The sequence below is a fragment of the Falco peregrinus genome, chromosome 6, assembly GCF_023634155.1.
Source record: "Falco peregrinus isolate bFalPer1 chromosome 6, bFalPer1.pri, whole genome shotgun sequence".
In the NCBI taxonomy this organism is placed as follows: domain Eukaryota; kingdom Metazoa; phylum Chordata; class Aves; order Falconiformes; family Falconidae; genus Falco; species Falco peregrinus.
In genome coordinates this window covers 85,145,002-85,172,977 of record NC_073726.1, presented here as the reverse complement: position 1 = coordinate 85,172,977, position 27,976 = coordinate 85,145,002, and the positions used below count along the sequence as shown (strand labels likewise).

General features: G+C 43.6%; 1 protein-coding gene across 2 annotated transcripts; it reads right to left on the bottom strand.

Moving 5' to 3' along the window:
• Positions 1-201: 201 nt before the first annotated feature.
• On the bottom strand, positions 202-27,976 carry FOXJ2 (forkhead box J2). 2 transcript variants are annotated; one of them, XM_005234440.4, is made up of 11 exons: positions 26,392-27,976; positions 11,442-11,795; positions 10,842-10,916; positions 8,801-8,869; positions 8,291-8,431; positions 7,670-7,865; positions 5,453-5,776; positions 4,956-5,057; positions 4,240-4,440; positions 3,373-3,471; positions 202-2,799 (listed from the first exon to the last, which is right to left on the bottom strand). In XM_005234440.4, exons 2-11 carry the CDS (start codon positions 11,772-11,774, stop codon positions 2,711-2,713), a joined length of 1,629 nt encoding a protein of 542 aa, XP_005234497.1. In that variant the 5' UTR covers positions 11,775-11,795; positions 26,392-27,976; the 3' UTR covers positions 202-2,710. The 2 variants fall into 2 exon arrangements, with proteins under 2 accessions (XP_005234497.1, XP_005234496.1); XM_005234439.4 differs by having other exon boundaries at positions 7,670-7,868; positions 26,392-27,974.

Sequence of the window (27,976 nt, the reverse complement as noted above, 5' to 3'; positions counted from 1 at the left end):
CTTCCTTTCCAAAGAACAGCCAGCCGTGAGACCTTTCAACTCTTTGACATCCTAAAGCCTCAGTCACAAAGTACATACGGGTGTGGGCTGTTAATTTAGCTATGTCCACACCCAAATTCTGTTTCTAAGGTAAAGTAGGTGGGAACTGAGCCCACCTGACGGGCGCCGCTGAAAAAAAATTCAATACTGGCACCAAAAGAGTTAAACCATAAACATTCACTTTTTCTTTTTATTAAGAAAGCATGCACAAAAATAAACTCGTGAGACCACGCCCCTCTCTCCCTGACCACAGACACAAAGCACAGGGTGGGCACACCACGCCGGAGGGCCCGAGTCCCTCTCTGGGACAGGCGGCATCCCTCCCGCCCTGGCCCTGCAGGCCGGTACCCGCGCACCCGGCAGAGCTCCACGCCGCCCACCCGGTGCCTTCCCATACACTAACAACGCACATTGATTTCAGGGGCAGAGGAACGAGGCTAATTTGCACACTGACCGGCATGTATTTACATATGCAAATGAGGCACAACTTAATATGCGAATGAGGCAATTATGCAAATTAGGAGCACTTGGATACGCAGAAGGAGCCATCTCTGTTTGTTTTTCTTCTGGTGGTGTGTTCAGACTTCCACAGGGCCGGCTCTCAGTGACATCCTCTGCAAAGCACTAGCTGGCACCTACCAGAGGTCACCTCTCGTGGTTGTCTCCAGTGCTGCTTTCCACAGAAACCCATCACACATGCTTCCAAGCTGTATCATTCCCATCCTGAGGCAGCAGAGATAACAGCTGACTCCGTGTTGAAGTTGTCTGGGATTCCTCATTTCTCTTGGAAACACTCAATGACGAACTCCCCCCCCAAAACGCACACTTAAAAAAGAAAAAAAAAAAAAAAAAACCCAAACAAAAATGTCCCGTCGTTCCCCCCTCCCCCGCAATACAATGAGACTCTGTCCACTTTCCTGACAAAGATCCAATTGGTTTATCCCTACAGCAAACTGAAAAAGCAATGCTGGCTCCCCACCTTCCTGCAGTCAGAGCAGAGGCTGTTACTCCCCTGCCCCAGGTCTGTCAAGCAGCCATGATGCTTTATTCCTGTCTTGGTTCCCTTCACCGGTAAACAGGGAATAAGGGCTGGGGGGAGGCTTTACAAAATATTAAGAGGACACAAGAGGTTTGACAGAACAGAGCCATACCAGAAAAAAGGGGAACGCAGGACACAGCTCTGGGGAGGAGGCGTCTCAACACTCACTCCTGCTCCTGCACCTTTTCCACCTTCCTGATTTGCAAGTGCTGACAAAACTCATCGTTCGGGATTTACGCTAGATTCCGTTATCTCCCCAGCTGAACTGCAAAGGGTCTGACCCACCCTCCTCCCTTTTACACTACACTCTTTTGCTGTTCGGTTTAAAAATCTGCCCCGCTCCATCCTCTCTTATAATGCACCTCTTACAAAAACCACTTGTGAGGGCCTCCCAGTTACTTGACCGGAAGGTCCAGCCCCTTGCCCAGAAGTCCTCTAACGCACCTCCGCTCTGAGCAGCGGCTTCCTCTTCCCACCATTAGCTCATTCACAAAGTGGGAACCACTGCCTGAGAATTTGCACCTATGCAACAAGACTCCTGTCGCTGGCACTCTCAAACCACAGACAAGGACAATCTCCAAAGAAATATGAGGGGCAGAGGCCCAAATAACAACAGAACAAATACTGATAGGAGAAAACTTCCAAATTTGCATATGCAAGTAAGAGCCTCACTACATATTTTGAAGGGCTTGAAGGGGTGGGGGGTGAAATTAAACGCTCTGGGGAATAGAATTTGCTGAATCACATGTGACACCCCTGACTGCTTATTTTACCTGATGGGTATGTAGGCTTCACCTGGAGACTGCAAAAGGCAGTGTAAAAATAGGCCAGGATTCCCTCAAAAACCTCTCTCAGTCCTCACCGATGGCACTGCGTTCTGAAACCGAACTTCTCTGCTGAAATACCACCTCTGCTACATTCTCCTTTCCCAAACTCGGGTCTACCCTCCCAGCTCAGCTCAGCTCAGCTCTCCCTACCTCAGGGATTACGCTCTCGTACTTGGGAACTCTTACTTCTTTTCTTGCTTTTCCTGCCGGTGCGAGAAAGTTCACAGAGCTAAGATCACCCCTCCAGTGTCCCTTTAGCCCCCTGACCTTTACAACATTAACGAAGCGACATAACTACAGGCTCCCAGGGTCCACTAGGCTCTCTCACTCCAGTAGCCAATACGACAGATTCACCGGCCACCTTGAAGGGAAAGAGGGATTGTTAAACGCAAAATGATGGAGGCAGAGAAAGATGCACTCGAGGATTCAGCCTTCCGAGGTCTTTTCATGGCACCAAGGACCCATCTTTCCACCCTCTACAGGGCACCACACAATACGAAAGAGCTGATCTGATGCGTCCGAGGCCACCAGAGGAGGGGGAGGGCTGTGCTCAATTATTGGTAATAATAATAATAATAACAATAATAATAATAAACAAAAGAAGAAAAAGAAGATAAAACAGGACGCAAGGAAGGATTATCTTCGGCAGCATCTTGCGGTGGCTTCTCTGGCGGAGATAGAGAATATATATCTATATACAGGCAAGGCAGGGAGGCTGGGGAGGGTGGTGCTGGCACCATTGACCCCATGTCCCCCTCCCCTCCCGCGTCCTTCACAAAGGACGGGCTATCAAGTCTGTAACTCGCTAGGTGATCAAGTCCCAGTCGAAATCATCGGGGATTTCCTCATTGGCGCCTGGAGGAGGCCCTGGAGGCCGAGGGACCAGATGGTGAGCTGAGCCAAAAACAAGATAAAAAGAAGAGAAAGGAAAGAGAACAGTTAGAATAAAAAAAGAGTCACACTTTTTCACAGCAGGCCCTTGAGCAAAAGAAAGCATAAAATATTAGGGCCTTCTCCCTTCCAACAGTCTAAGCAAGAACACTACTGGCATGCGCTTCTCCGTCAGACAGCACCTACCAATGTCTGCAGGTGTCTGCTGTGAAATTCCCCACAGCAGCTTCTGCAGAGGTTAAGTTTCAGCCTCCTTAACTTCCCTTACAGCTGACTGCTGACAGAGCACAAAGGACTTCACCAACAGAAGCTTCTCACACAAAGTTGCCTTCAAGCAACTGAGGTTGAGGCTGAGCTAGACCATTTATGTGAAGTGAAAGAAATCAGGCCACTGAAATCCTAAACCTTGCCAGAGCTATGGCGGAGCCCTACACGGAGTGTCCCTTGCGGTCCGGGCTCCCTCTCTACCCTCAGTGCTCCATTTGATTAGTAAGTGCTTTGGGAGAACTGCACAAAGGGCTTTGGAACTGGTTCTTTAATGTTCATGGTATAATATGCCTTAACGTCACCCCTTACCTGGGCGATTATATCCTGGAGAGTCCTGGGTGGAAATCTGGTACATAGGAGATGGCCCGGAGAAGAGATGGGGTGGCTGGGGCTGACCATAGGAGTTCACTATGAAAGGAAAGGAATAAAAAACAAAAAAACCCACCCTGTTAATGTTCTGGTCAGCTGTCTTGGCCCTGACTGGGTGGCAGCTCAGCCACAGAGCAACTCACTCAGACCCACGGGATACTGAGGAGATGTTCAGCTGTTGGGTCCTAACTGCAAGCTATAGCTTGGTCAGGGATCTTGTTCTTGGAACCAGCAGCAGTTTCTCTACTATTGTAAAAGAAGAAAATTTTCATCCAGAAACGCCACAAGCTGGCTCAATATCATCCATTTAGTTCAGTACTAGATGACACACACCATTACAGTTCTACCAAGACTATGACATCCTGTCTCTCAAAAGCGCATCCTCCTATTCCCTGTCCAGTCAGTATTTCTCCAACATGGGTGCAAGAGCTTTCTTCTTTACAGCGCCTGCCATCTGGAACAGCAATCTCTCTACCTTGCCATTCCCTTCTGTTGGTCACCTACCAAAACCACACACACACCCCCTTCTCCTTTTATGGGTTTACCTTTTAAATGTATTTCTGCCTGGAGAAGTTGCCTGTCAGTGGTATGCGTCACATAACAATGGTCTGTCTAGGCCATGGACATAGGACATCCTAACTCTTTCAAGCCAGAGGAAGCTGAGCTGCTACAGACAGCTCTGACTAACAACTCAGCCCAGCCCTGAGTTGCTCAGTGTTACATTGCCTGGCAAGGCTGCAAGTAGTTTAGGATATTCACAGAACTGGACCTTCATTTACATGTCATTTTAGTCTCCCTCCTAATTACCTTGGTTCATGGATTGCTCCTGTTTGCCACTGTTCAGGGCACAAGAATCAGAGATTCGGGGGGGCTGCTGTGGGCCAACCAGGTGAGGGAGCTGACCCGTCTGGGTAAGGAAGTGATTAAGGGAGTCACAGAGGTTGGCAATATGGTGTTGATCCAGCGTCCAGTTCTTCCGCTCAGCCTGACGCAGACTCTCCATTAGCTCTGCAGGGGACGAAGAACAATGTCAAAGACAGCACTCACGCTGTGGTCCTCCCTGCAAAAAGCTTCTGTCTTCTACCCCTATATCCTACCTTCTTCCCACAAACCCAACTTCACTGCTTCGTATCTGTCACCAAACTCCTGAAGAGTTCCATACCTAGGATACTGTCTCACTGACTCAGGTAGGGGAGGGAAGAGTAGGAGGGAAAAATCTCAGTTACCTTTCTGACATACTTTTATGAATTAATTCCCCCTGCTCAAGATTCCTGCAGTGTTTAAGTGCTTCAAGGTCTTTAACAGAACCCATGAAGTAAGACACCGCATTTTACAAAGAGAAGGGTTGAATCATAGAACCATAGAATGGTTTGAGTTGGAAGGGGCCTTAATGATCATCTAGTTCCAACCTCTCTGCCATGGTTACACTGAAAAAAAACCAAACCTGGGCACAGCACCCACATATTCTAGACTACAGCCCCAGTCACTGAGTCACTAGATGTACTCACTAGGCCAACACTGACCTGAGAATTGGGAGTGCTCAATGCTAGACCAGTTCAGCCGGTTTACCATCTTGAAGCTTTCCTTCAGGGAATCAATGTTGGAGCACCAGTCAGGGGGAAATGCTGGAATGAAACGGGGACAAGATTATTCCAATACAGACTGCCCTTTCCCTCCACCCTTTCACATAAAATGATTGGCCCCTCTTCACCAAAGAGCCTGATGCTACACTGGAAATCCTTTCTCCTTTGGAAGACCAGGGATGGTGCCTCCTCTTTCATTTAGCCCCTGACTTTATCCTGCATCCCTAAACAGAATCCCAGACTCAGCGTGGATGTATCCTCCTTTCCTTCAGTGAGGACACAATTTCGCTCTCAGATTTCAACCATAACTGGCTTTCACCCTTTTTCCACACACCATGCAGACACTGCTTAGGGAAAGCTCACTTGCAGAATTTCTGTCTGGAGGATCCTCACTGCTCCCTTTTGCCCAGCTGTTCTTTCCACTGCCCCTGACTCACCAAAGCCAGCATTGTTGATTGAAGCCTGTGACTGCTGCTGCTGCTGGTGCTGATGTGGCTGCTGCTGTGGGTGGGAGTGTGGGTGATGTTGATGCTGGTGGTAGCCTCCATGCTGCATTGGGGGTGGATGCATGGACATCACTGGTGGAGGGCCATAACCTTCGCCACCCTGCTGCTTTCCCCCTTGGGATGGGCAGCCCTCTGGGGTTGGAGTGTGGAGTGGGGGAGCAGCACCCACTGATGAGGGGCCTTGCTGCTGCTGCTGCTGGTACATGTAGTAGTTGTGGTTGGAGGGCTGCATGTCACCAAGGAGAGAAGAGAAACCTGCCGAGAAAAAAAAGGAGGGAGCTTTAAGACCTGCCTGGATCAGACCTCTGCTTAAATCATCCATCTCCAATTTCACACGGCTCACCCTGCTATTTACGAAGCTTTTGGAGCGCCCTCTACAGGCTGCCAACAACTCTCACTGCGCAGTTACGCCCTTTGCTGTGCTCCAGATTCTGTTCCAAACAAAAGGCTCTACAAGAAAGCTCCAGTAGGATTTAAACTTCCAGTACCGAGCTGGGCACTGAAATGCCTCCCTGGATTTTTCCTGTATTTACCAAAGTAACCCATGCTCTCCTGAAATGCCACGCACATGTTGTTTTCCTAGAAATAACCATTAAGCAAACTTAAACAACAAAACATTTAGAGAACAGGTAACTTGATAAATCTGATTCGCTGTTTCTGAAAGCTCCCTTCAGTTCCTGTCTTACCAGCAGCTTGGCTGGGAACCTTCACAGTTTTTCTCACACAGATCATGAGAAGTCACACATTCCACTGCTTTTGTACACAGAGCACACTGCACGCATCAGGGCTCCTTTATTACTCTCATTCCTCCCGACTCACTGGCTGCGTCATGTCTAGCCTCTTGTATTTCAGGCATCCCCCTACATTCAAGAGCATCAGGTGCTCTCCATTATTCCCCACATCAGGAGCTCAGCATCTCTCTTACGTCTGCTTCCCTGGTTCATTCTCCCCTTATGTTGTGGAACCTCCAGAAAAAAAAAAAAAATCAGTGAAGGACGCTACATGCTACTAACCTGAACTACTCATCTCTTACTTTGAGTGCCCTTACTTGACCATCCACAAGCAAGCCTCAGTTTTTCATTAGATCCAAAATCAACCCTTAGAGCATCCTACTACTGCAATGGGGCAAAAGGATGAACACTGCCACCCTGACTCAAAATTTTCCCACAAAATTTTGTCCAAAACTGTGTGCTTTCCTAGACTACCTTACAGCTGAGGACTTGGGGGAAAAAACCCCAGACTGCTGCTAAGCTTTTACAGAGGCACACACTGAGTCAAGGTTGTTCTCTTTTTCTGTAGCTTGCTCATGCTACAACACCTCACACAACAGGCTCCTACAAGGCATCTCAAGTGCCAGCATGACGAAAGCAGTAAAAGTAATAAATTTTTATTGAAGCTACAAGTTCAGGAGGCTCCTCCTAGAGTAGCAAAGTTGGCCTGCACTGTATGATGGCTGAGCACAGGTGAGAAGCCCATCTAATAATATATTCCTTTTTACACCAGACTACTATTTAGAAGAGTGTTTAAAGGCAGGGACAACCGTATCGATTTTTCTGAAGTGTTTTTGGTGGCCAGCTCAGCTCAGCTCAGCTCATCCCTACGGCGATTCTGCCCTCTGGTGGCTTCTTCCTCAATCCCAAAAACACAAGCTATGAATGGAGTTCTAGGCTTTTTCTTCCTCACTCTCAACCCACAAAGCTCAGTTCTCCAAGGCCTTCTACAATCCTACTTTTAACAGATCTGAGCAATAAGGACTTTCCACTCTCCTTTTGGAGAAACTCCACATGCAACAATCCCCTCTCTCATGGTTTCTAGCCTGACAGATTATGAATACTTCTCTGACATGCTTTTCTTCAGGACTTCGTTTCTCTAAGCTTCTGCCATTTTAGTATCTGCGTTTGTATCAACACAGGGTATTTTTAAATCATTATTCTCTTTATTCTGAGACAACTAGGGGGAGCAACAGATAAAGGACATGCAGATTTCGTATCTGCTCCTGGCAGAACTAATTACAGCATGCCAAAGAAGGAAAGTCTGTTTGCACAGCCTCCTAAATGAGGAAAGATCCGAAAGATACCAAGGATAGATCAGTGGACAAGACTGTGTGGGCAGATACCTGCCCACCCCACGACGCATATAGTTACTCACCGTGCTGAGAGGAAGATGATTTCTCCAGCATGGATTTGTAGAGGTTTCGGAAGGACCAGCTAAGATCCTGGAAGTTGATCTCAGAGTAGGAGAACTTGAAGTCATGGTTGGCACTGTACAGTGGGGGTGGCACATCGGCCCCTTCACGGCCCTGCCCCCCTGCTACAGTAGAGGCAACATCCACAGGCCCTGCACTCTGCTAAGGAAGGCAGAAGTAGGGGCTTTAGCTGGTACGTGTTTTGTAACTCGAGACAGGGATCCAGAGACTAGATGCACTGACATCCCATATCACTTAGCTCATTCCCAACAAATCTTCCCAAACTTTGCTTGAGGAAAATCAACCACCACTTCCCCTCTGCAGCACACTGGCTCCAGCCTTGTCTTCAGCTATCTAATACCAATATGCCTTTATCCTGGTCCCCATCCAACCCTTTGTTAAAACTCACTTCCTCCTTATTTTCTGTCCCTGCAATTTCAGCTTCTTCTCTTCTTTTTATTTTTGCCTTTATGTCACGATTTTCATGATTACCTCTCCTCCCCACTTCGCTTTTCCATTCATGCACTCCTCCCCCTCTCCTTTTCCCCCACCATAAGGCTTCTATCCTTTTCCCTGCTGCTCACCTGACTGTAGTTGGCAATGGGGGTGGTGCTCTGGAGTGACAGCTGAGGGGTGGCCTCAGGTGGCAAAGAGGCTTCTGTGCTGACTGGAACAGCCCCTCGGGGGCTTTTACTTGCCTCTTGCTCTGGGGAGTCTTGTGGTATCTGTGGATAGGGAAGAAAGAGAAAAGGAAAGGAGCAGAAATTAAAAACAGATGGAGAAGTGAAACTGCAGATGGGAAGCCAGCTCCCCTGCTGTAAAAGTTCATGGCTTAGAAAAGAGGAGGACTGGGCTTTAGTCACTGAGCAGTCCGGATAAAAGGACTTTAAACAAGATTAACTTTGCTACTGAACAGCAGCAACCACAGCCAATCAGCAGGACACACGCTAGTTCATTCAGTCCTAGCCTTTGTCTCCCCATGTGTACACCCTACCCCCAAAATGATACCATGGTCTGGTGCTGGAAGGACTCCTTGGAACAAGAAGGGAATTCCCCCTCCTGCTTCCACACCGTCTGGAAAGAACAACACTCACATCATCATCTGGAGGATGCCGCCTCTTGCGAGATATATCTGGACACGTGTCTATTGTCCAATAAGAGCCCTGAAAAGAAGACCCATTGGTGAGTGCATGATTAAATCAGGGAGCTTCCTGAAGCTGCGGGTTATTGACTCAAAGAATGAAGCACCAACTAAACACAGAACCACAAGCACCACCCTCCAGAACATCAGACAACCAAGACTTGGGTGTTGGAAAGAGATTCCCCTCTTGCATTGGATTCATTGAACAATGAGGTACGATGCTACTGGTGGAAGGCAGAATGCTTTATATTTCCGTCACTCTGAGACAGGACACCAAGAAGACCAAAGGATGCTCTCATCCAAGCTAGGCCAACTCTTTTGGGCCTGCACACCCCCTTCAGTATCTTGCTCACAACATAAATTTATTATTGACTGATGGGAACCAACTCAATATTCAGGTTGGGCAGAGACAGCTAGAAGGATCGCTCTTTTTTCATGCTTATGAAAATGCACTTTGAGTACTGTGTCCATCTGGGGGGTTCCCAGTTCAAGACAGACACTGATGTGCTAGAATGGATCCAAAGGGGGGCCACCATGATGGTTAAAACCTAAAACTCATGATGTACAAGCAGTTCACACAGAGAGATCTGTCCGGCTTGGACAAGAGAAGGCTAAGGGGATCTAACCACTACCTTCAACCGTGTACGGAGATTATAAAGGAGACAGAATCAAACTCACTCGCACAGCACAAGAGTAAGATCCAACAAACACAAGTTACAGGAAGGAAAATTACAATCAGATACAAAGAAAAACCTCTTTACAGCGATGGTGGTGCAGCAGTGGAACAAGTGTCCAGTTGTGATATCTCCATCCCTGGAGGTATTTAAAACTCAATGAAGACCTCAACAACCCAATTTAATTGTCCCTGTCTGGTAGGGGGTGGGGGTGCATGTTGACCTCCAGAGGTCCCTTTCAACATAAAATAGTCTATAATTATGTCTGTTGTTTTCTGAAGTGTAAAAAGAACTCTAGAGTGTGATTTAGGTCATTTTAACCTTCAGTTGAAATCTGATTCATCAGTGACAAGCACAGGATGGCTTTTCATTATAAACCCAGCCCAGCACGCCAATGAACACCTGAAAACATATATACTGAAGTCAATTACAATTTCCTGGAATAAGCCATATAATCAATGGTATTTTTGAGCAGTGATCTTCAAAGATATACTACTTCTGTTTATAGATGCCAGCTGAGCGCCATTTAGTCACTGAAATATAACCCGAAATAAAAGACCTGAGCAAGTAGCCTTTTCCAGTAACTTTAGGATGGGGGAGCGGAGACAATCTTTCTGTCTAAATACATAGCTGCTTGTCCCCACCATTTCCTTCTGCTTGTTTAGTTGGTTGTTTTTTTAACAGTAATAATATCTGCATGCCAAGATGCCAAGTCTAGATATTCCCGTTTACAATCTATATATACTAATAGAGTTTTGTTAGCCCTTACTTAGCCAACGAATTCTTAGATTCTTGAGTTTTACTGGTAAATGACTTCTGTAGATTTAAACTATCTGATGGTGACAGTTTTCCCCAACACCAAATGCTTTGCAGTCTAAATAGATTCTGCTCTCACTTCCATGGATCTTGCCTCCATGAAGCTCATGATGTCACATCATAGTCCTGCCACTCACCAGCAGCCACTACAGTCTTTCATAATAGAACAGGTTGGACTAGACCCACGTTATACACATAAAGATCAAGAAGAAAAAGAAACAAAACTAATAAAGTACATTCAACGCTACTTTTTCCTTCTTCTACTACCTTTAAAGTCAACCGAAGATCACAGATAAGAAAAATAATTGCTAAAAACATTAAGGCCCCTTTACAGGTTCCCTTTAAGCAAATGCTTCTGTAGCCAAAGCACTGCAGTAAATCTTACTACTGCTTCCATTTTTGCCTACACTTTAGGTTTCAAATTCCAACCATGAGTTAGAAAGGGCAACCCCGGCTTATTCCCTGCAGTTTTAAATTGCTTGCCCAGGAGCATGCAGTTCTTACCTTCCCAGGATCATCTCTCGGTCGAGGCACCTTCCGAAAACATTTATTCAGAGAGAGGTTATGACGAATAGAGTTCTGATGAGAGAGTAAGAGATACAGGTAAGTGCCAGAACAAAAACATACAGCCTTCTGAGTATGTCTGGGAGTGGGGGAAGAAAATAGAAGGATGGTGCATACTCAAAAGCTAAAGCTCACTACACAGACCCGGAACAGAGCACAACAGAAGCTGTGGAAAGGGAAGGGATGGGTTAGGATAAATAATACAGGGTTGAACCACCTATACATCTACAGAAGCTGCAATGAAGATTGTATCAGTGTGATGCAGAGGTTGGTAGTGATGCAGGTTTTGGGGCGGGGGGATGTTTTGTTTTTCTTGGTTGTTGGTAGTAGGTTTTTTGCACACTCCTTAAGGGGCCACCACATACATACAACAAAATTCTCAGAGAAAATGGGACTTTTGACTCTGTATTTTTCTCCAGTTGGTCAACTTAGTTTCACATCTGTCTTTTTATTTTGCTCAGTGAGGGTATTTTGCACAGAATTAAGAAAATAAGTCTTGTAATTAGACCAAAAGCGTACTTTAGCAATGCAAGTCCTCACCTTCCAACCAATACCAGCATTTTTGTAGTAGGGAAAGTTGTCACAGATCCAACGGTAGATCTCACTAAGTGTCATCTTCTTGGCAGGTGATGAGTTGATGGCATATGTGATCAAAGTGGCATAGCTGTAACGTGGCTTCCCATCTTGGTGCACTGCAGCCTCATCCTTACTCAGGGTGGCATTGGGATCTGTTGGTGAGCCCGGGGGACACTTTCGGGCAGCCCCTGGAGGTCCTGCTTGTGAAGAACCCCCTAATTTTTCAATAGTAGCCCTTAAAGTAAGCTGTGGGAGCCAGTCTATGGAAGTAAGGCTGCTTTCCAGGTCAGAGGCCATGATGCTGGGAAGCAAGAGTATCTGTGAGAAGAAAGAAGCAGAAAGGGAACTCCTGAGTTATAAACAAGGTGAACCCTAAGAACAGAAACATCCATTTGAATTCCTCCTCTGCTTCTCCCCCTATCACAAATACCTGTGTGAAGATCATCCCACTTCATATACCTTATTCACAGCCAGAAAGAAGAATCCAAAAAGGCATATGACTGTGTCTCTGGGAGGACCACCCTTGCTGATTGTAGCTGGGACAGTGCTGATGGTAACTGCTAGGACAGTCTTACCCAGAGCATCCCAACTGTTCCCAGGTAAAGCACCAAGATCTATTCAAAGGAATTGGTGCTTTTTCAGCAGCTGTATCGCAGTCACTCCTTTCCCACATAAGCAATATAGCTTTGGAACCCTTCACCAAGATTACCTGTAATCCAGTAGGTTTACCGTGTCAAGCAAGAGGAAAATCATAGCTAAAAGGGAACACTCCTTCATGCCATATACAAACCACAATTTAATTAGATCAACTGGAAAAGTCAAGACTCTGACTATCTTAATTTGGGGGGAAATTAATTTCTCTCTAAGGCCTAGCCTCTCTTTTTGCATCAGGTGACATTATAATGAATCCTATTCCTTAGAGCTAGGATTACATATCTCATTTTAAAACACCAAGATCATGCATAATACTATATATAGATAATTACATCTACCATGTCGAGGTGGAACAGACTATATTAAGCTCATTATAGTTAAAGCTTTGCCTACCATAACCCATTTTTCCTAAATATACATATCGTTTTATTGAATTGAATCTTGCTTAATTCACAGTATAACAGGCAATTATTTTCTCCAAATCTGAGACACAAGAAGAACTTACTTGTCCCAAATCACACAACAAGTTTGCCACAGGGTGGAAACAGACTCATGATCTTTCCTCTCATGAACATTATGTATTTCCCCTCATAAAAATAAAATACACCTGTCTAACATGGCTAGCACTTGTATCCAGGGTTTTCTACTTTTTTTTTTTATATGAAGAAAACATTTAGCAGCATGAACTTGCATGAACTTGTACACTTAGCACACAAACTTTTATGCTGTCTCTTGTCGTAATCAAGGCAGCAGAAAGATCACCATTCTTTTTTATCATTGGCTGCATCACTATACTAGCAGGAATCCCTTGAAGTCTGGACTGAGGTAGCTAAGTTTCCATGGTCACAACCTGCACTGCTCTGCACTTATTCTTTGCATAAAGAGAAAAATCGTGTTTGAAGGGCTGCAAGCTCTGCACCTTTCATTTTTTAAATTAATCTTTTTAGAGGATTAGATAATATTATCTTTGAGCATGCTAGTGGATACAAAAGGTAAATGCACAAACACACATGCACATACTTATTGACACACTCATGTAACAAATTAAACACATGCACACATCTAAGAGAGAACAGACTCTCTTAGGAAAGATTCATCAGCAGACACCTCCCACCAAGTGCATCACTCAGAGTGGATCAGATGAGACAGGGAGACACCCATCTGCATGAATACCAATTAGACACTTGTTCTAAAAATAGGTATTTGACAATAACACAGTGTGGATGCACAGATCCAGAGACAGATGCACCCAGCATTTTGATACAGAAGCTGACTGTTCTTCCCCTACAACCATATGCATTATACCTTGCACTTCTGCACTGAAGTGCTCTCACAGCACAAAAGCACTTCAGAGTCTACATTTCAACATATTTGTATGCACTAAACCTTTCATTTTCATGCATGTGCTCATCACACTTCTTAGGGTTCAAACACCTACACAATACCCCAAGAAAATCCACCCTTCAACCACCACAAGCAGTGGCTCCAAAGCCCTGGGCTCAGAAAACGCCTCCTAATTGCTCAGCTAACATTATCACTCTCACTCATATGAATGCACAGACTGAAAAGTAAAATTGCAGCACTACAGTATCTGTAGTGAGTGAAAACATTTTTCTGTCTGTGGAGGAAAGGAAAAGCCCAACTGCTAGTAACTTATCTATCTTCTCATCTGCCGCACTATCACATATGATAGCAATGACTGCTTGCTACACAGCTAACTAGGCAATCCGAGCTGCAAAAAGCTTTCCATTATCCACCCTCCTCAAGTTGTTGTTTATTGAATATAGCTCTTTTTGCCTAAATTGATCTAACCTCAAACATTTTAATTTTTTTTTAAAAGCAGCACTATTCCTTCCTGAATCATACAAGGGACAAGCAACAATGTATTTTTATCCAGTGTGGCTGGACAGACCACTGAGGTATCCATGTCACTGAAACACAGATACAATCTCATGGTAACTTTACAGGTACAGCCCTCACCAAAAGTAGTATTCAACTTGGGAGAAAACATGAACCAGGTATCAGTTGCATGCTTAATTTTGTAAGTGTACCTCATATAAATTTCAATTTCCACAGTGCAATCAAAGAACAAATTATTGCTGTTTATCATATGCATATTAAGACATTAAGAAATATCAGTTAAGCTAACAATACAAATCCAATAAATATAAATTTCCAGGTGCCCCCCTCCCCTTTCTTTAAGACAAGCACAGAAATCAAGAAAATCAGGTTATAAAAGCCTATGTCAGAGTAAGATACCAATCTGAAACACCAGAAATTCAAGAAGCAGAAGAAAACACTGCAGTTTTCACAGAGCTTCAGTACGCCCAGGTTATGTCAGCTGAGCATTTGGCATGATTGGCTATGCAGTAAAATGTAAGGTTGATATGCAACACGCCCATTGCCAAATATACAAGCTTTTGTGTATTTGTGTAAAATACACTTGACAGGAAGACATGCAAGGTTAGAATTGGGTCACCTTACACCCATGCTAAGATTGTGAATATTTTCATTCCCTGGTTTATAAAAATCTTTGACAAGAAAACAAAATCCCAAAATCTTAAATAAAAAAAATTCTGTGTATACATACACACTAATCACCCAGTACTGAAACAACTACTTTTCAGTAAACTACAGCAGCTCTTTAAGAACACAAATGCTAGATAGTAATTTAGGACAGAAAGTGAAGACTCAGACCCAACAGATACCACATGGGAAGTTTCAAAGCAATGTAATAAAATGTTTTTTCCAAGTTTGAACTTGATCATGTTACTTAATTTAGAAGTCTGTACCCTGGCAATATGGGATCTATAATAATCAGGCACAGTCAAACCTTAGGTAAGGTGGCAATTCCAGAACACTGTCAGTGCAAAAATAATCTGGTGTAATTGCTACTAAACTATTTGAAAGAATACTCAATATAACAGTAATACTTGCTATAATTTGTACTGCATATCTCATTCACCTGATCCAAGCAGTACACCGGCTTGACACTACTTAATGGTATGATAAAACAAGACTGCAGCCAAACCAGAGCAGCTGATGATTCTTCCAACTTTCCCTTCTCAGTTTATTGCCTGGCAATTCTTCTTTCAAACTCTTCTCTTATGATCCCACTCAAACAAAGAAAAAAAACACCCTAATGACTAACAAACACATTGAACTTAAATCAAGGGTGTTTAAAAAAATCCTACCACATTAGCAAGCCAGAATTACCTTCAAGCAAGTAAAAAGAAAGTCAAAGACCAGAATTCATGGTCTCACATTTTACATGGTAAATGGTATCTGTTTACGTATTTGGCCGACTTTAAAAACCAGTCTTAAGTTAGCCAAGTCATAACCACCATCAACAGCTGGAAATTGACTGCAGAGTCTTCATTTCTCAAGCACTTACTAGTTCCAGTACAACCCCAAATCAAGACTGGTCAGAGAGATGCAAAAATGGCAGCCAAGCACTGATCCAAAACTACAACTAAACAGAGAAGAATCTGTCTGATTCATAAGAAAAATTTATCAATCATTAACAACAATCCTAGCATTGAATACCTTTTAATAACCACTAATTCACCTGGGACTAGTAATACCTCACTATAGCTTTCCAGGAAAGCTACTGCCTTACTTTGAATATTTGCAACTAGCAAATTGAACCTCAGGTTGAAAACGCAAGCCAGCCTTCTGTCTATCAGACAGTACTATCCCTGCCGCTGGGCTGAAGAAATCTGTACTTTGCCTGCCCTGTTTTGCAAGTGCTTGCTCCAAGCCAGTCAGATCTCATCCAAGATCACTGCTACCTATATATCAGGACTGAAAAATGCGTGAAATGTGGGGAACAGCACTCTGAGGGTCATATTGAATGCAGTTAATAAACATTTATAGCCTGAAACATTCTCTAAGGCTGAACCCAAAGGCTGGCCAGTCACAATCAGTTACAACTGAAGCAGAGTCACATAATGAATGAAGCTACGCTGTGCACAGTCTACAGAAGATGCATATTCTAGAATAAATCTCTACATTTACTCTTCTATATTTACTTTCACTGTTGCTTTATTTGCTGCCATTCCAATTCAATGAAACAGTGCTGGCAAAACATTCAAAGGAGATTCAACTTAAGTTTCTCGACATAAACATTGAGAAGGAAGAAAGGCACAACAGACTACCAAGCAGTGAGAGACACTGCTGTAGAACACCTATAAAAAACAAGCCCACTTCTATTAGGTGCCTGAAACACAGATCCAGTGATCTAACCAATAACATCAAATTTATTCAGAGATACACCTAACTTCTAAGGTATTTAACAAACAAAAAACTTCAAACCCAAGCTGGCAAAAAGGAACGATTTGACTGCAACCTTTCTGCAACAGGTGAGTGCAACATCAGTTAGAGGAAGCTGCCTCAAAAAGTAAGGAAGTAACACATCAAGAATATCCCATGCATGGAGAAACTGACAGCTTCTACTCTGATGGAAAAAGGCAATTTTGACATACTTGTGTAAATTACACATACAAGAAACCTGTACTCTTATACCAATACAGAAAGGGGAAAATAATCAGTTTTGCTAACTCTGGCAGAAATTTGCCATGCTAAGACATGTGCTTTGCCTCAAAAATAAGAAGGTATGAACTAAGAGGGCAGGAACAAAACACTTAAAAATCTATATTCTCTAAGCAAACAGTCTCACTGAGAGATACTTTTTTCATGTAAGAAATCAGAAAAAAATAATATTGATTACCTGCATAGTCTGAAATTGTTATCCATCATTTTGGTAACTACTTGTGAGAGCCTCCAGGAAGTATTTATGTTTCTGGAATCAAATCCAGAAGAAAGAGAGAGGCTGCTGAGTATTGTTCATAAACTGAAACTTAATCTGGAAGGAGTGGCAGGTGTCATGCTAGCATATCAGCAAACCAAAAGAAGAACACTGCAGTTTGAAAGTACACTTCTCTCTGGAGTGCCGTATGAAAGGAGAAAAACCAGTCCCTGGGGTGAAGAGAAATCATCATACCCCAGAACCATGTCTCTCTTCTTTGGGAGCTGTAGAACATGCCAAAAAACATTTTTCCAATAAACTATAAGCTTGCACATGTGGTAACAAGGGGCACACAGCTCTCCCTAGTCAAGAACCAGAAAGGCAAAAGGAATTCAGCCAAAGGAAGTTACTGTCACCTAAGAGCACACAGCACAGTTTCACCTACACAAATAGGAACTGTCACAGTCTGTGTCTGTCCCTGTCACAGTGGTCTGACTCTACACCCCTACTCAAAACTACCTGGTGTCCAAGACCGAATGGCTTTGAATGTTCAATGCTGTTTTGGGTAAAAGAACACGGGTGGCATCCTGAACTGGAAATCTGCTAAAAAAGTTACAACACACTAAGATGGTATTGAAAAAAATCAGTCGGAGGAAGATGAAAACTTCCTGATCATGTATAGCTTAATATATATCACTGGACTAACTGTTTTGTTTTAACTGAGTTGTCATACAGATAAGGTTTTCCTTCAACAAACAGAAATCTCAGTAACATAAGGTTTGTATCGAGGAAGAGTCATTTGTTTTCATTATAGTTACTAATTACATAAATATCATAATAGCACATTTTAACATAGGACCTTTCGATTCCCTCCATTTTGTGAAAGGTGCATGAGCAGAGTATAATTTTGTATTTTGAATTTAGTGAATGAATGGCACTGACTGCGCCTGCATTCTTGGTACTAACGAAGCAAGAAGTCTTGCGGGGACTATAAAGTCACCAAAACCCCCATGCTGGAAGTGCATCACGATCCAATTCCACGGCAATTATGCACTCGTTTTGTAGGAAACTGACAAAATGGTATAGCTTACAAAACCTGACCTGCTTATTTAAACTTATCAACAGATGGCATTACAGCCAAAATCTAAAATATGCTCATGTCAAGGGAGACAGTATCTTTACAGGCATAAAAGGCTAGGATGAAGCATAGCTAGTGCCTTGCCAGATTTTAATAAGACCAACTAATCAAATATTTTTGTTGTCTGCTACATAAACATGCAGCAAAAATGTATTGAGAAATACAACACAAACATTGCAGAGACCCCTCAGATAGTCTGAAAATACGTGTTCAAAGTTAAGATTAGTTTGCTTATTTATGGTGCTGCGTAAGTGAAAGTGGGGAATATGTAACACCTGTCAAAAGAAACAGCAAATGATATTGAAAATACTGGTATGCCTAAAATACTTTTGAGCCAAAAATTATTTTCTTTGTAATAAGACTAATATAAAAGATTTATTCTAATAATAAGCCCAATGTCCCATGACAACCCTCCCAGTAACAGATTTGAAGTAAAAAGTAAACCAAGCACTTTGAAGAAGCACAATGAAAATACATCATCGCAGCAGAAATGTCTCTACAGCATCCCTCCACCCTCAGTACCACTATGCAGTATTTTACCGCTGGAAGTAGGAGCTGTAATTCTAAACATATGCCAAGGCAGGCAAGAGAAATCTTTGGCATTTGCTTTAAGAATATTAACAGAACAATTACTCTTACACTGAGAAAGGTATCGGGTATTGTTTTTGGAATAATTCAGATTTATGAGCACATATCTGGAATGAAATTTTCCCTTGGAAACCAGGAAGTCTGTGGTAGTGAAACCGTATCTAAGAGAAGGTATTTCCCCCAGCCTTGTGGGAGCACCCAGGTTGAAGAGAAGGATTTCAATTTTAGCTGCCTATCAGAATCACATCCAGTAGCAAACCTTCAGTACAGGATATGCAAACACTGATATGATTCTCAGATTGTCTCTGAAATCAGAAGTAGATCAGCATGCAGAGTATCTGGCTCAGAAAATCTTCTCATGGTTGCAAAGATAGGTACGGAAACCCAGGTTAAAAGAATGCAACATGCACTTATAAATGCAAACTGTATTCTTATTCCCATTACAAAATGGGTCTATCCGTGAAAAATTACTGTTAACCTTGCAGTTTAATAATACTACAAAGCTTCTGTGTAAGAGAGCTCCTAGGGCTAAATAGTGAAAACGAAAATCTGACTGCAAGTGGTGAGAACCTGTCCACCAAAGCCTGAACCACTGAAAACAGATTAGTCAATATGAACTCAGCAATAGTTGCTGAAACAAGCCACAACCCATTCCATCCCACTTGTGGAAATGGGCATCAAGCACTAGCAAGAACTATGTACTGAATTCATAGAAAATAAGGAAATTGGTATCAAGTGCAGATTAGTCGTATACCACGGGGCCAAAAATGTACACACAGCAGATGCTCCCAGAGTTAAGATTACCAAAGCACTGCACAAAAACTGTTCAAAAGGAGTTTGGAAACGAAGTGCAGATGAAATTGAAGTTGGAGAATGATCAGAAGAATCAAGTAATACTGTGTGAAGCTCATAAATTAGGTCTCAACCACTGTTTTAACATAATTCCTTTTCACTATTCTGTTAGTTGTTAATGTGAACTAAACTGACTGAACCGTCTTCCAGGAGACAAAACACCTGACAATCCCTAGCCACGCTCACAACTTGTAAAGATTGGTACCAAGCCTGAAGGTCAAGAGGATTGAGAACCACACTAGCAAGGAAGACACACACATTAACAGTTTCTTCTGGCTTAAAATGCTAGTATTGCTACGTGGCTTTCTACATCCTACTCATAAAATGCTTCATTTTGTCTATCATCCTCAAACTGAATCTCCTGTTAATTTCCTTACAGACATCGAAAGGAGCCCCCTTCTTCCACACACATACTTGCCACAGTTGCCACCTTACAACTGTTAAGTATTATTCTGATTCTGCTCCAACCCTGATGTTCCTAGTCTTTGAGATGTTGTGTCTTTGCTTATAATGATCTTTATTTACTTTTGTAGTTATTATTTTTTACAAAAGAAGCTAGGGAGAGGAAGGTACATGTAATAAGACAACTATCTCTGGGTATCAGACCTTTTGAATAATTTTTAAATATGCAAATAAGTACTTTCCAGTACATCTGGCCTCTATTGGCTGGCAATTCTCCTAAATGTATCAAGGTATGAGTCAGCTGAGGAAGAATGTGAAGAGATGCTCATGCAAGAAATTGGAAAAGCACAATGTCATGCTTGTGTTGCTGGCAGAGCAAAGGACAATACAATAAGAGACAGTGACAGGGGAGAATGTGAAGGCCCCTTAGAGTGAAGCTGGAACCTTCTGTGGTGGATGACAGCCAAAGAACAGGCTTGTCAAGGTAGAGACGGCAACATGTTGAGAAAACATGCCAGGAGGATAGCTTCAGTAATCGTGGTTTTAACAAGACAAGTAGTTGTCAGAGGCCAGCAAGAACAGCTAGCAGTAACTGAGATGGTAAATGAGGGAGAAAGCATAAGGGTTATCCAAAGAGACCAAGAAACAACAAGCAGGAGATTCAGGCCATGAAACTAGATGAGTCACTATCCTGTACATGCAGAGCAAGAAGAGTGCAAGAAAACCCATGTTATAGGCCTAACTGAAGGCTCACAACTGAGGAAAGCAGGAAACAAAGAGAAATCTCAAAGGAGCTTTCTAGAGTTCCATCTTGGCCTCAGCAGTCTTAAAATTACAGCAAATCATTCAAAAGAGATGTTAAGGTAGTATGCCAAGTTGTGTAATTTAGTATCACTGGCATGAAGGAGGCAGAGCAAACCAAAGAGAGGGTATCAGAGGTGGGTCTTTGTGTCTAATTTACGAAAAAAATAAATGGAAGCTGGTAAATAGCTTACTGCAGAAGCTACTGAATGAATGACTAGAACAGTAGGAGGGAAACCAGGAAAATACTGACACAAAAGTCAAGGGAGGACAAGATTTCAAGACTGGGCATGATCAAGTGTCAAAAACAGCAGGGAAGCCAAGAAGGATGAAGATGGAACAGAGACCCTGAGACCTGGCCAAGAAAAGGTCATTAGAGATCTTAGGAGAAGCTTCAAGGGAGTCAGAATATCTATACTTAAGTTAACTTAAAAACCAGTTCTAGGCTGCAGACATGGTACAGGATCTTTCTGTTTTGGAGTCACAGGTCCTTCCATGAAGAAAAAATTCACCAGTGCATCATGCTTTCACTGTTTCTTAATCCCACAAAAAGCAGCATGTAGAGGGTTTGAGTTGAATATCGTATTGTAATTAAGGTAATCAACAGCAAGAACAACCAGCCTTTATGAAGTGTTTTTCATCCTTATACTTTGGAATCCTTATAAAAGATCAATAACCTATTCCCGGATAAATGGGAAGCCATGCATGGAGAAGCGTGCAGCCTAAGGTCAGCCAGCAAAGAAGTAGCAGAACCATACAGAGAACACAAGTCTCCAAAATCCCAGACCAGTTCTCTACATTCAAAGCTTGTCTGCTTTGTCCAGGTAGAGGTAAAGGGAATTTCAGAGTTAACTATTTTAGCAGCTTGTTTATTTTTCTCTGCAAGTTCCTAATGGGGTGGGAGAATTGTTTTTGTTTTACTTAACAATAGGTTTTTTGGGGAAACTGAGAATTCAGAAACTTTGCTCCTTTAATTTGTGACCACAAAGAGTTCAGATTCTTTCCCAATTATTCAGATTTGAACTTTTAACAGTAATTACATATTACTGCTATAATCAGCCACAGTCTTTATACAGCAGAGAGCATAAACAAAATTTGAATTGCTAATTGTAAAAACCAAAAAAGCAAGTATTTTTTTCCTCGAGGTATAAAAGCTCTCACTCGTCATCTCCCTCATTAATCAGTCTCTCTTATACATAAAGGAAGGGGGAAAAAAAACCCCAAACACATTTCCTTATTTCTTGACTTCACACCAAATAAACTGACCAGCTTAGAAAGATGAGGAACAAGGTACCAGGCCTCACACAAACTGTTCACCCCAGTTCTAAAAACCAAGATCCTGAAGTGCTGGAAGGAACCAGAGAATGTAATACAAGGGGGATTTTCATTCTAACCAACTAAAATCTGGCTATTCCTGAGGAAGGGAAGGGGACAGGGGAAAAGGGAAGGTGGGAGAACGAAAGAGTTGGATTAGGGAGACAAAGCACCATTCCCCAGCCTAGCAGAACTGGGTATTTTCAGAGGAACAAAATTCCATTTATTATAGTGGTAAAAAAGAACAGGTTTCTTGACATAACCTCAGACAAAAAATGTGCTATGTGTCCACAAGCACATAATCTAATGAAAGCCAAACCAAGAACAGGTCAAAATGCAGGTGTGCAAGTAAGAGCGGGGCCTGTGAGATGTAGTAAGAAAGGATTCCTGCCAATGAAGAGTCCTGGAAAGGAGGTGAGGGATGCTGGCTTGAAGAAGAGAAGCAGCATTTTAGGCTTATAGGACCACAAGACAGAATGCCGAAGGGACAGCATGGAAAATGAGATGCACAGTGCAGCACAGAGAGAACTGGGAGGAGGAGTGGGGTGTAGGAGGAAATGAGCATAAAGAAGTAGGAGGGGTGGAAACATGCTGGGCCTTAAAGGTGCAGGAGAGGAACCTGAAAAGATGCTAGGAAGTCAGTATGGGACTCAAGAAAGGGTTCACAAAGGTCAGGAACTAGGAAAATCTGTGCCATCTACCTTTAAGACACCAACTCCAAGATTCATAACAGGATGGGGTAGAGGATGAGGCAGGTCAAGGACAGAAGAATAAAACAGCAGTCTAGTCCAAGTCTGGGCAAAGCACCACAGGACACAGCATTAAATGGGTCCTAAACTCTGTTGTGAGGTCTCCAAATTTTGAAACATTCCCAGTGTTTTGCATTTTCATTTCAAACTTCAAATGAAAATTTGCAATTAATTAATTGTGAAAACATACTGAGAGAGAACAAGCATGCCACAGTAATACACATACGCAGGCTGCCTTTTAAAAGTGAAAACATGAGTACAAGGCAGAAATATGTTATAGATTTTTAAGTTCATCATATGTCCCTTAGAAGGAAGAAGAAAACAAAACCAGCAGAATAAATAGCAAGTAGCAATACTGACTCCAACCAAAATGATAAGCATTTGGGGGATGAGCACATCAGCTGGATATTCTTGCTAAAGTAACATGATGTGCAACAGCCAGCAATACAGAGATTTACATGCTTTTTCTTAGGCTTCAGAGTTAACACAACTGGAGAGTTCATACATTTTGGAGATACTATTTTAGGCTGCTCATTAATCTAGGCACTACTTATCTTTCCAAAGTTATCTTCCAATTTGAAAATGCTAGAAACAGTATTTTTTCAAGTTTCAATTCTGAGGCATCACTCAGCAACAGATTCTGCAAATGAAGTACTAAAAACCTCAGAGGGTTCTGTGTGAAAGTCCACCCAGCGCTGGAAGAAGCAAATGGAAGAATGAGTCCAAAAGCATTTTACCTTTATAGTTTCTAATGACCTAGGTGTAATTCCTGTCTGACAGTTGTGTAAAATTAATCAGCTCAGTTGCCTGCTCTTGAGGGGCAGCTGTCCATATCACAGTTGCCATTGACCATACTTCATTTCTGGCACTTGGAGTAAAGGTCCAAAGATCCAAACTGGGATGCAGACTGAATCACCCACTACACGAAGGTCAGCTGAAGTTTAGAGGAGGAGGTAATAAGCAAAGATACCTGTACCTCTGCGGTAAGAAAAAACTTCTCCAGAGACACAAGCATTCAGTTGTATTTTTACAAGGGGTAAAAAAAAAAAGGGGGGCGAAAAAAAGAAGTACTACAGTAGTCACAACCCTATCTCAGATGGGGACATGGGACTAATATCCAAACTCCTCAAACTGTTTACTGTATTCCATTCCAACTTTTCTGACTCCTTATTCTATCCTAGAAATTTGCCTACAGAACCAGATTTCAAGATAAAACCCAAGAACTTACAGAACATGTACTTAAACATTAATATAACCTCATGATCTTTCAGTAATGTAATCTTTTTCCCACAACTCTCTAGACCTCCTCATTCCATTTTACTTAAGGGCTTGACCTGAGAAACGCCACACAGTCAGCTCTCAAATGGGAGCCGAGTGCCCATAGGACAGGATCAGAGTGCTTCAACTTAAAAAGTCAACTTTCAGAAGCACAAATGTCCAAATGCAAATTTACAAACCCATACACAAAACTACGTGTCTTTTTACTCAAATATTGGACTTCATTGCTTCTGTTGAAGTCAACTCTACGTGTCTGGGCATTTACAAGAATTATGATATTTATTTAGGTATCTAAATGTGGGTTTTAAAGTCTAATTTTAGGTGTTCGGGTTTAACATTCTTAATGTAAACTCTTAAAGACATAGCACTTTCATTTAAATGTGTATATAAAGTACCTTGCACTTTTATGAAGACAAATAACACTCTCCCTTTTTCTTTTATGGATACTTTTGTATAAAATAAATGGTGTGGAACAGTTGCAGTATTCCACCTCAGAGGAAGCTGCATTTTTGCCTGTGATAAACATTTGATCTAAATGCCATGATCACACTGAAAAGCTATGCTCCTTAAAAATTATTCCCTTCCTTAAATTTATCAGTATGTCCTATCTTTTGTAGAACTGTGGTTTAAGCTACAAGATCTTCAGAGCAAAGACTGTCTTAATTTTGTGTGTCCAAGCCAGCACTGTCAGCAATTAACAAATAAATAACAATTACTCTACAGCACACAACTTTCAGCCTTGTATGTCTGTCATGAATATTTAAAGTTCACGCAGCAAATACAAAATTTTAATCTTTATCATTAATAATGAAAAAAAAAATTCATATACAGAAAGATAATTGTTGTGGGAGAGCAGAATTTTGTAAGGCTGGCATATATAGTCTGTAAAGTGCCCTGGCATCCATCAGAGCCAAAAGCACTTGAAAAATGTCAAGTCATTACTGTGAGGAAGGGGGCAGCGTGAGGTAAATTAACCTCAAGAGCATGAAAAGTCAGTTACCCCCTTGAATGTACAAAGGCCAAAATGCCTCAGTTATCTCTTCCCTTGTGCTAGATAACACAGCACTGCTCAAAACAGGCTGATTGCATAACTATAGGGCAACAGGTAGGAGGGCATCTAACAGTACCCCCAGAACATATGTACACTTCATGGTTTAGCCTCCCCTTAGAAAGAGGCACCTTCTGAAGCTATGGATAACTGTCAGAATTCCCTGCCAAAATGGGGAATCACTTTGGCATCTTTTGTCTGATCTTGCTAGCAAATTACACCAAGGAGTTCCTTCTTCAGGGACTCCCTGTTAACCATTGTGCTCCCAAATGGATTCCAGAAGGGTTCCTGTCCTGGCCAAGGACCATTTGATCTTGGATTTCCTCACGATTATCTCACTGGAGAACAAAACCAGGAATCTCTCAGGTGAGATACCCTTGGGCATGATTCCTCTGCTAAGGAAATCTGCTTTGGCTTCATCCGAGATGAAGACTCCCTCGCACTGGATTTCTCAGGAAATCACTACGCTAGTGTTAGAATACTCATTTGTGACTGGAAATTAAGTGCCTCATTTACAAAAAGCAGCCAGCTTGGCTCACCACAGCACTGGCATTAGGATTCACATTCCTAGCCCCTGAACACAGCAGTATAAAACACAGATGAAGGTGGCAATGGAATGGCTTCTTTCAGCTTTTGGAGCAGGTTCCACCAGCACTGTCACAATTTTCATTCCCAGGCCCCTGAGCACCACAGAACCCACTCTCAAGGGCACCATTTCCAGAATTCATCTCACAGCACCTAGGTACATTTTAGGACACAGATCTCAGAGTACTAGCACTGGGATCTGTACATTCGGCTCCCAAGCACAGCAAGGTCTGCATTTGCACAATGATTTTATTCCCACAGTTACGAGCATAGTAGGACCCACATGGAGAACAACTGACACTCCAACCCCACGGGTGAATCCTTGAACATTAGCACTACGAATCACTGCTCCTGTCCCCTCAAAGCCTTTTTGGCCAGTATCATTCTTCTCAATGACCCCTAAATGACATAAATTAATTTCACACCGTTGATGATAAAAACTGAGCCTAGGATGAATACACCAGTGAAAGAAAGTAGAAGGGAAAGGGCAGAGAGGTTTCTTACAATTAAACAGGGCTAAGGTCTCCAATAAGCTAAAAAAGTAAGGGAAAGAATCAGGTCATTTCCATATAGCATATAAAGAAGCTCAATGAGAGAGACGGAGAAAGACATGCAGAAAACGAAGCCTGGGGAGAGGCTCAGAAACAGAGAAAAGATGAAAAGGGAAGCAGATACAGCAAGAAACATGGAAAACAAGGACAGAAGGCAAAAGAGAAGGGCAGCTAGGAATAGAGAGGTGATATAATGTGGTCACTCACTCTGTCTGGAAGATTTTCTGGAGGGAGGTGGATTATCTTCAGTGCTGGTTTCTGGGGTGCTGCCCTTCACACTCCTTCTCTGAGACCCATCCTCAGAGCGTTGCTGTCAGCTATTCCAAGAGCTTCTTTAAGAAATATCTTGAGCACGAAGCGATTGTGGATGAAATCTGGATCTTGAGTATTAAAACAATCTGCCTGGGACTGACAGTCCCCTAAAACTGCTGGTTTTACCCCAGGATGGAGATCCTCTCTCCCTTTTGGCAGCTAACTACTAAAGGAGTGTTCCCCTGGGAGACAGCCTTTTTTCACTGATTGTCAGATTATTTCAGAGATCAATTTTCCCAATCTCCCTACCTGTAAATCTATCCTCTCTTTCCTCTAGGTGCACCTTTTCCTAATGGGTGGGCAAATCTCTTTTTTCTGAAAAAAATCTTGCTATCTTTGTGGATATTACCAGCAAAACCTGCCTTTTCCTTTCCCTGTAACTGGGAGGTGTGTCTTCTCTCCTTGCACAGGATATCTGAAGAAAACCCTCTTGGGATCAGGGGATGAGGGATCTTCTTTGGGATGAAGGAGGATGAGGTCAGTATCGGAAATTACCTTTATCTCCAGTGGTTAACAGCAACTGGAAAAGGGAAGAATAAATCTGCCCCTGCTTTCTCCCTCTCGTTTTGCTTTCTCTGCTGCCTGCTGAGCAGATGTAAATAATTAAAAATACTAGGTAAGCACCGGGAGCTCCTGCTTATTTCTGTCTTTGGGACTGCCTCTCTTGGGCATACAGGGTTTCTTCTGCGAAGACTCCCCTGTTCCTATCTGCTCTGGCGAAGGGCTGTCTCCTCTGCTTGGGAGAGGAATTTCCTCGGCAAGCGGTGGGGAGTAGGTAGCAAGAGTATTTCTCGCAGCCCTCCGATACTGGGGTCTGAGGACGCCTCCCCCCTAGCCAGGTCCTGCGGGAGCTCCAGGAGGCTCTATCCCACAGCGGGGAAGAGCAGACCTGCTTCTAGTTGCCAGGGCTCGGTGCCGGGGCCCTCTCTGCCCACCCTCGGCTCCTTAGTGGGGAAGAGGGCAGGTGTTAAGCTCCCGCACCAGCTGCGGGGAAGGGGGGTGGCAGGCGGCTGCGCCCCGGCCTGCCGGCGAGGCGGGGGCAGCGAGAGGCCGCGGAGTGTCACCCCCGCCGGGAGCGGGGCTGCCTAACGGGGTGTCCGCTCACGGCCGCGGATGGGGCGGGGGGGCGGCGGGCTGAGTCTCTTCCCCCACCCCGGCAGGCTACGGGGGTGTCCCCCCACCCAGGCTGCCCGGAGGCTGTCCCTGGCTTCCCCCCAGGCCCCAGCTCCTCTTGCCCGGGCCCGGCTACCACGGGAGGCCGCGGCGGCTCACGGGCCTGCGCGGGGCTGAGCGGGCGCCTCCGCCGCCTTCCGCCGGGCCTCGGCTTCGTCCCGAGGGGGCTCCCCAGGCTCCGGTGCGGGGGGCCCCGGCCGGGCGGCGCTGAGTCTCTCCAGGCCCCGCCGCTCCCGCGGCTGCTGCTCCGGCTGCTCCGGGCTGCGGCTCCACTGCAGGCCCCGGCTCCTCCCCGGCCTCCGCTCCG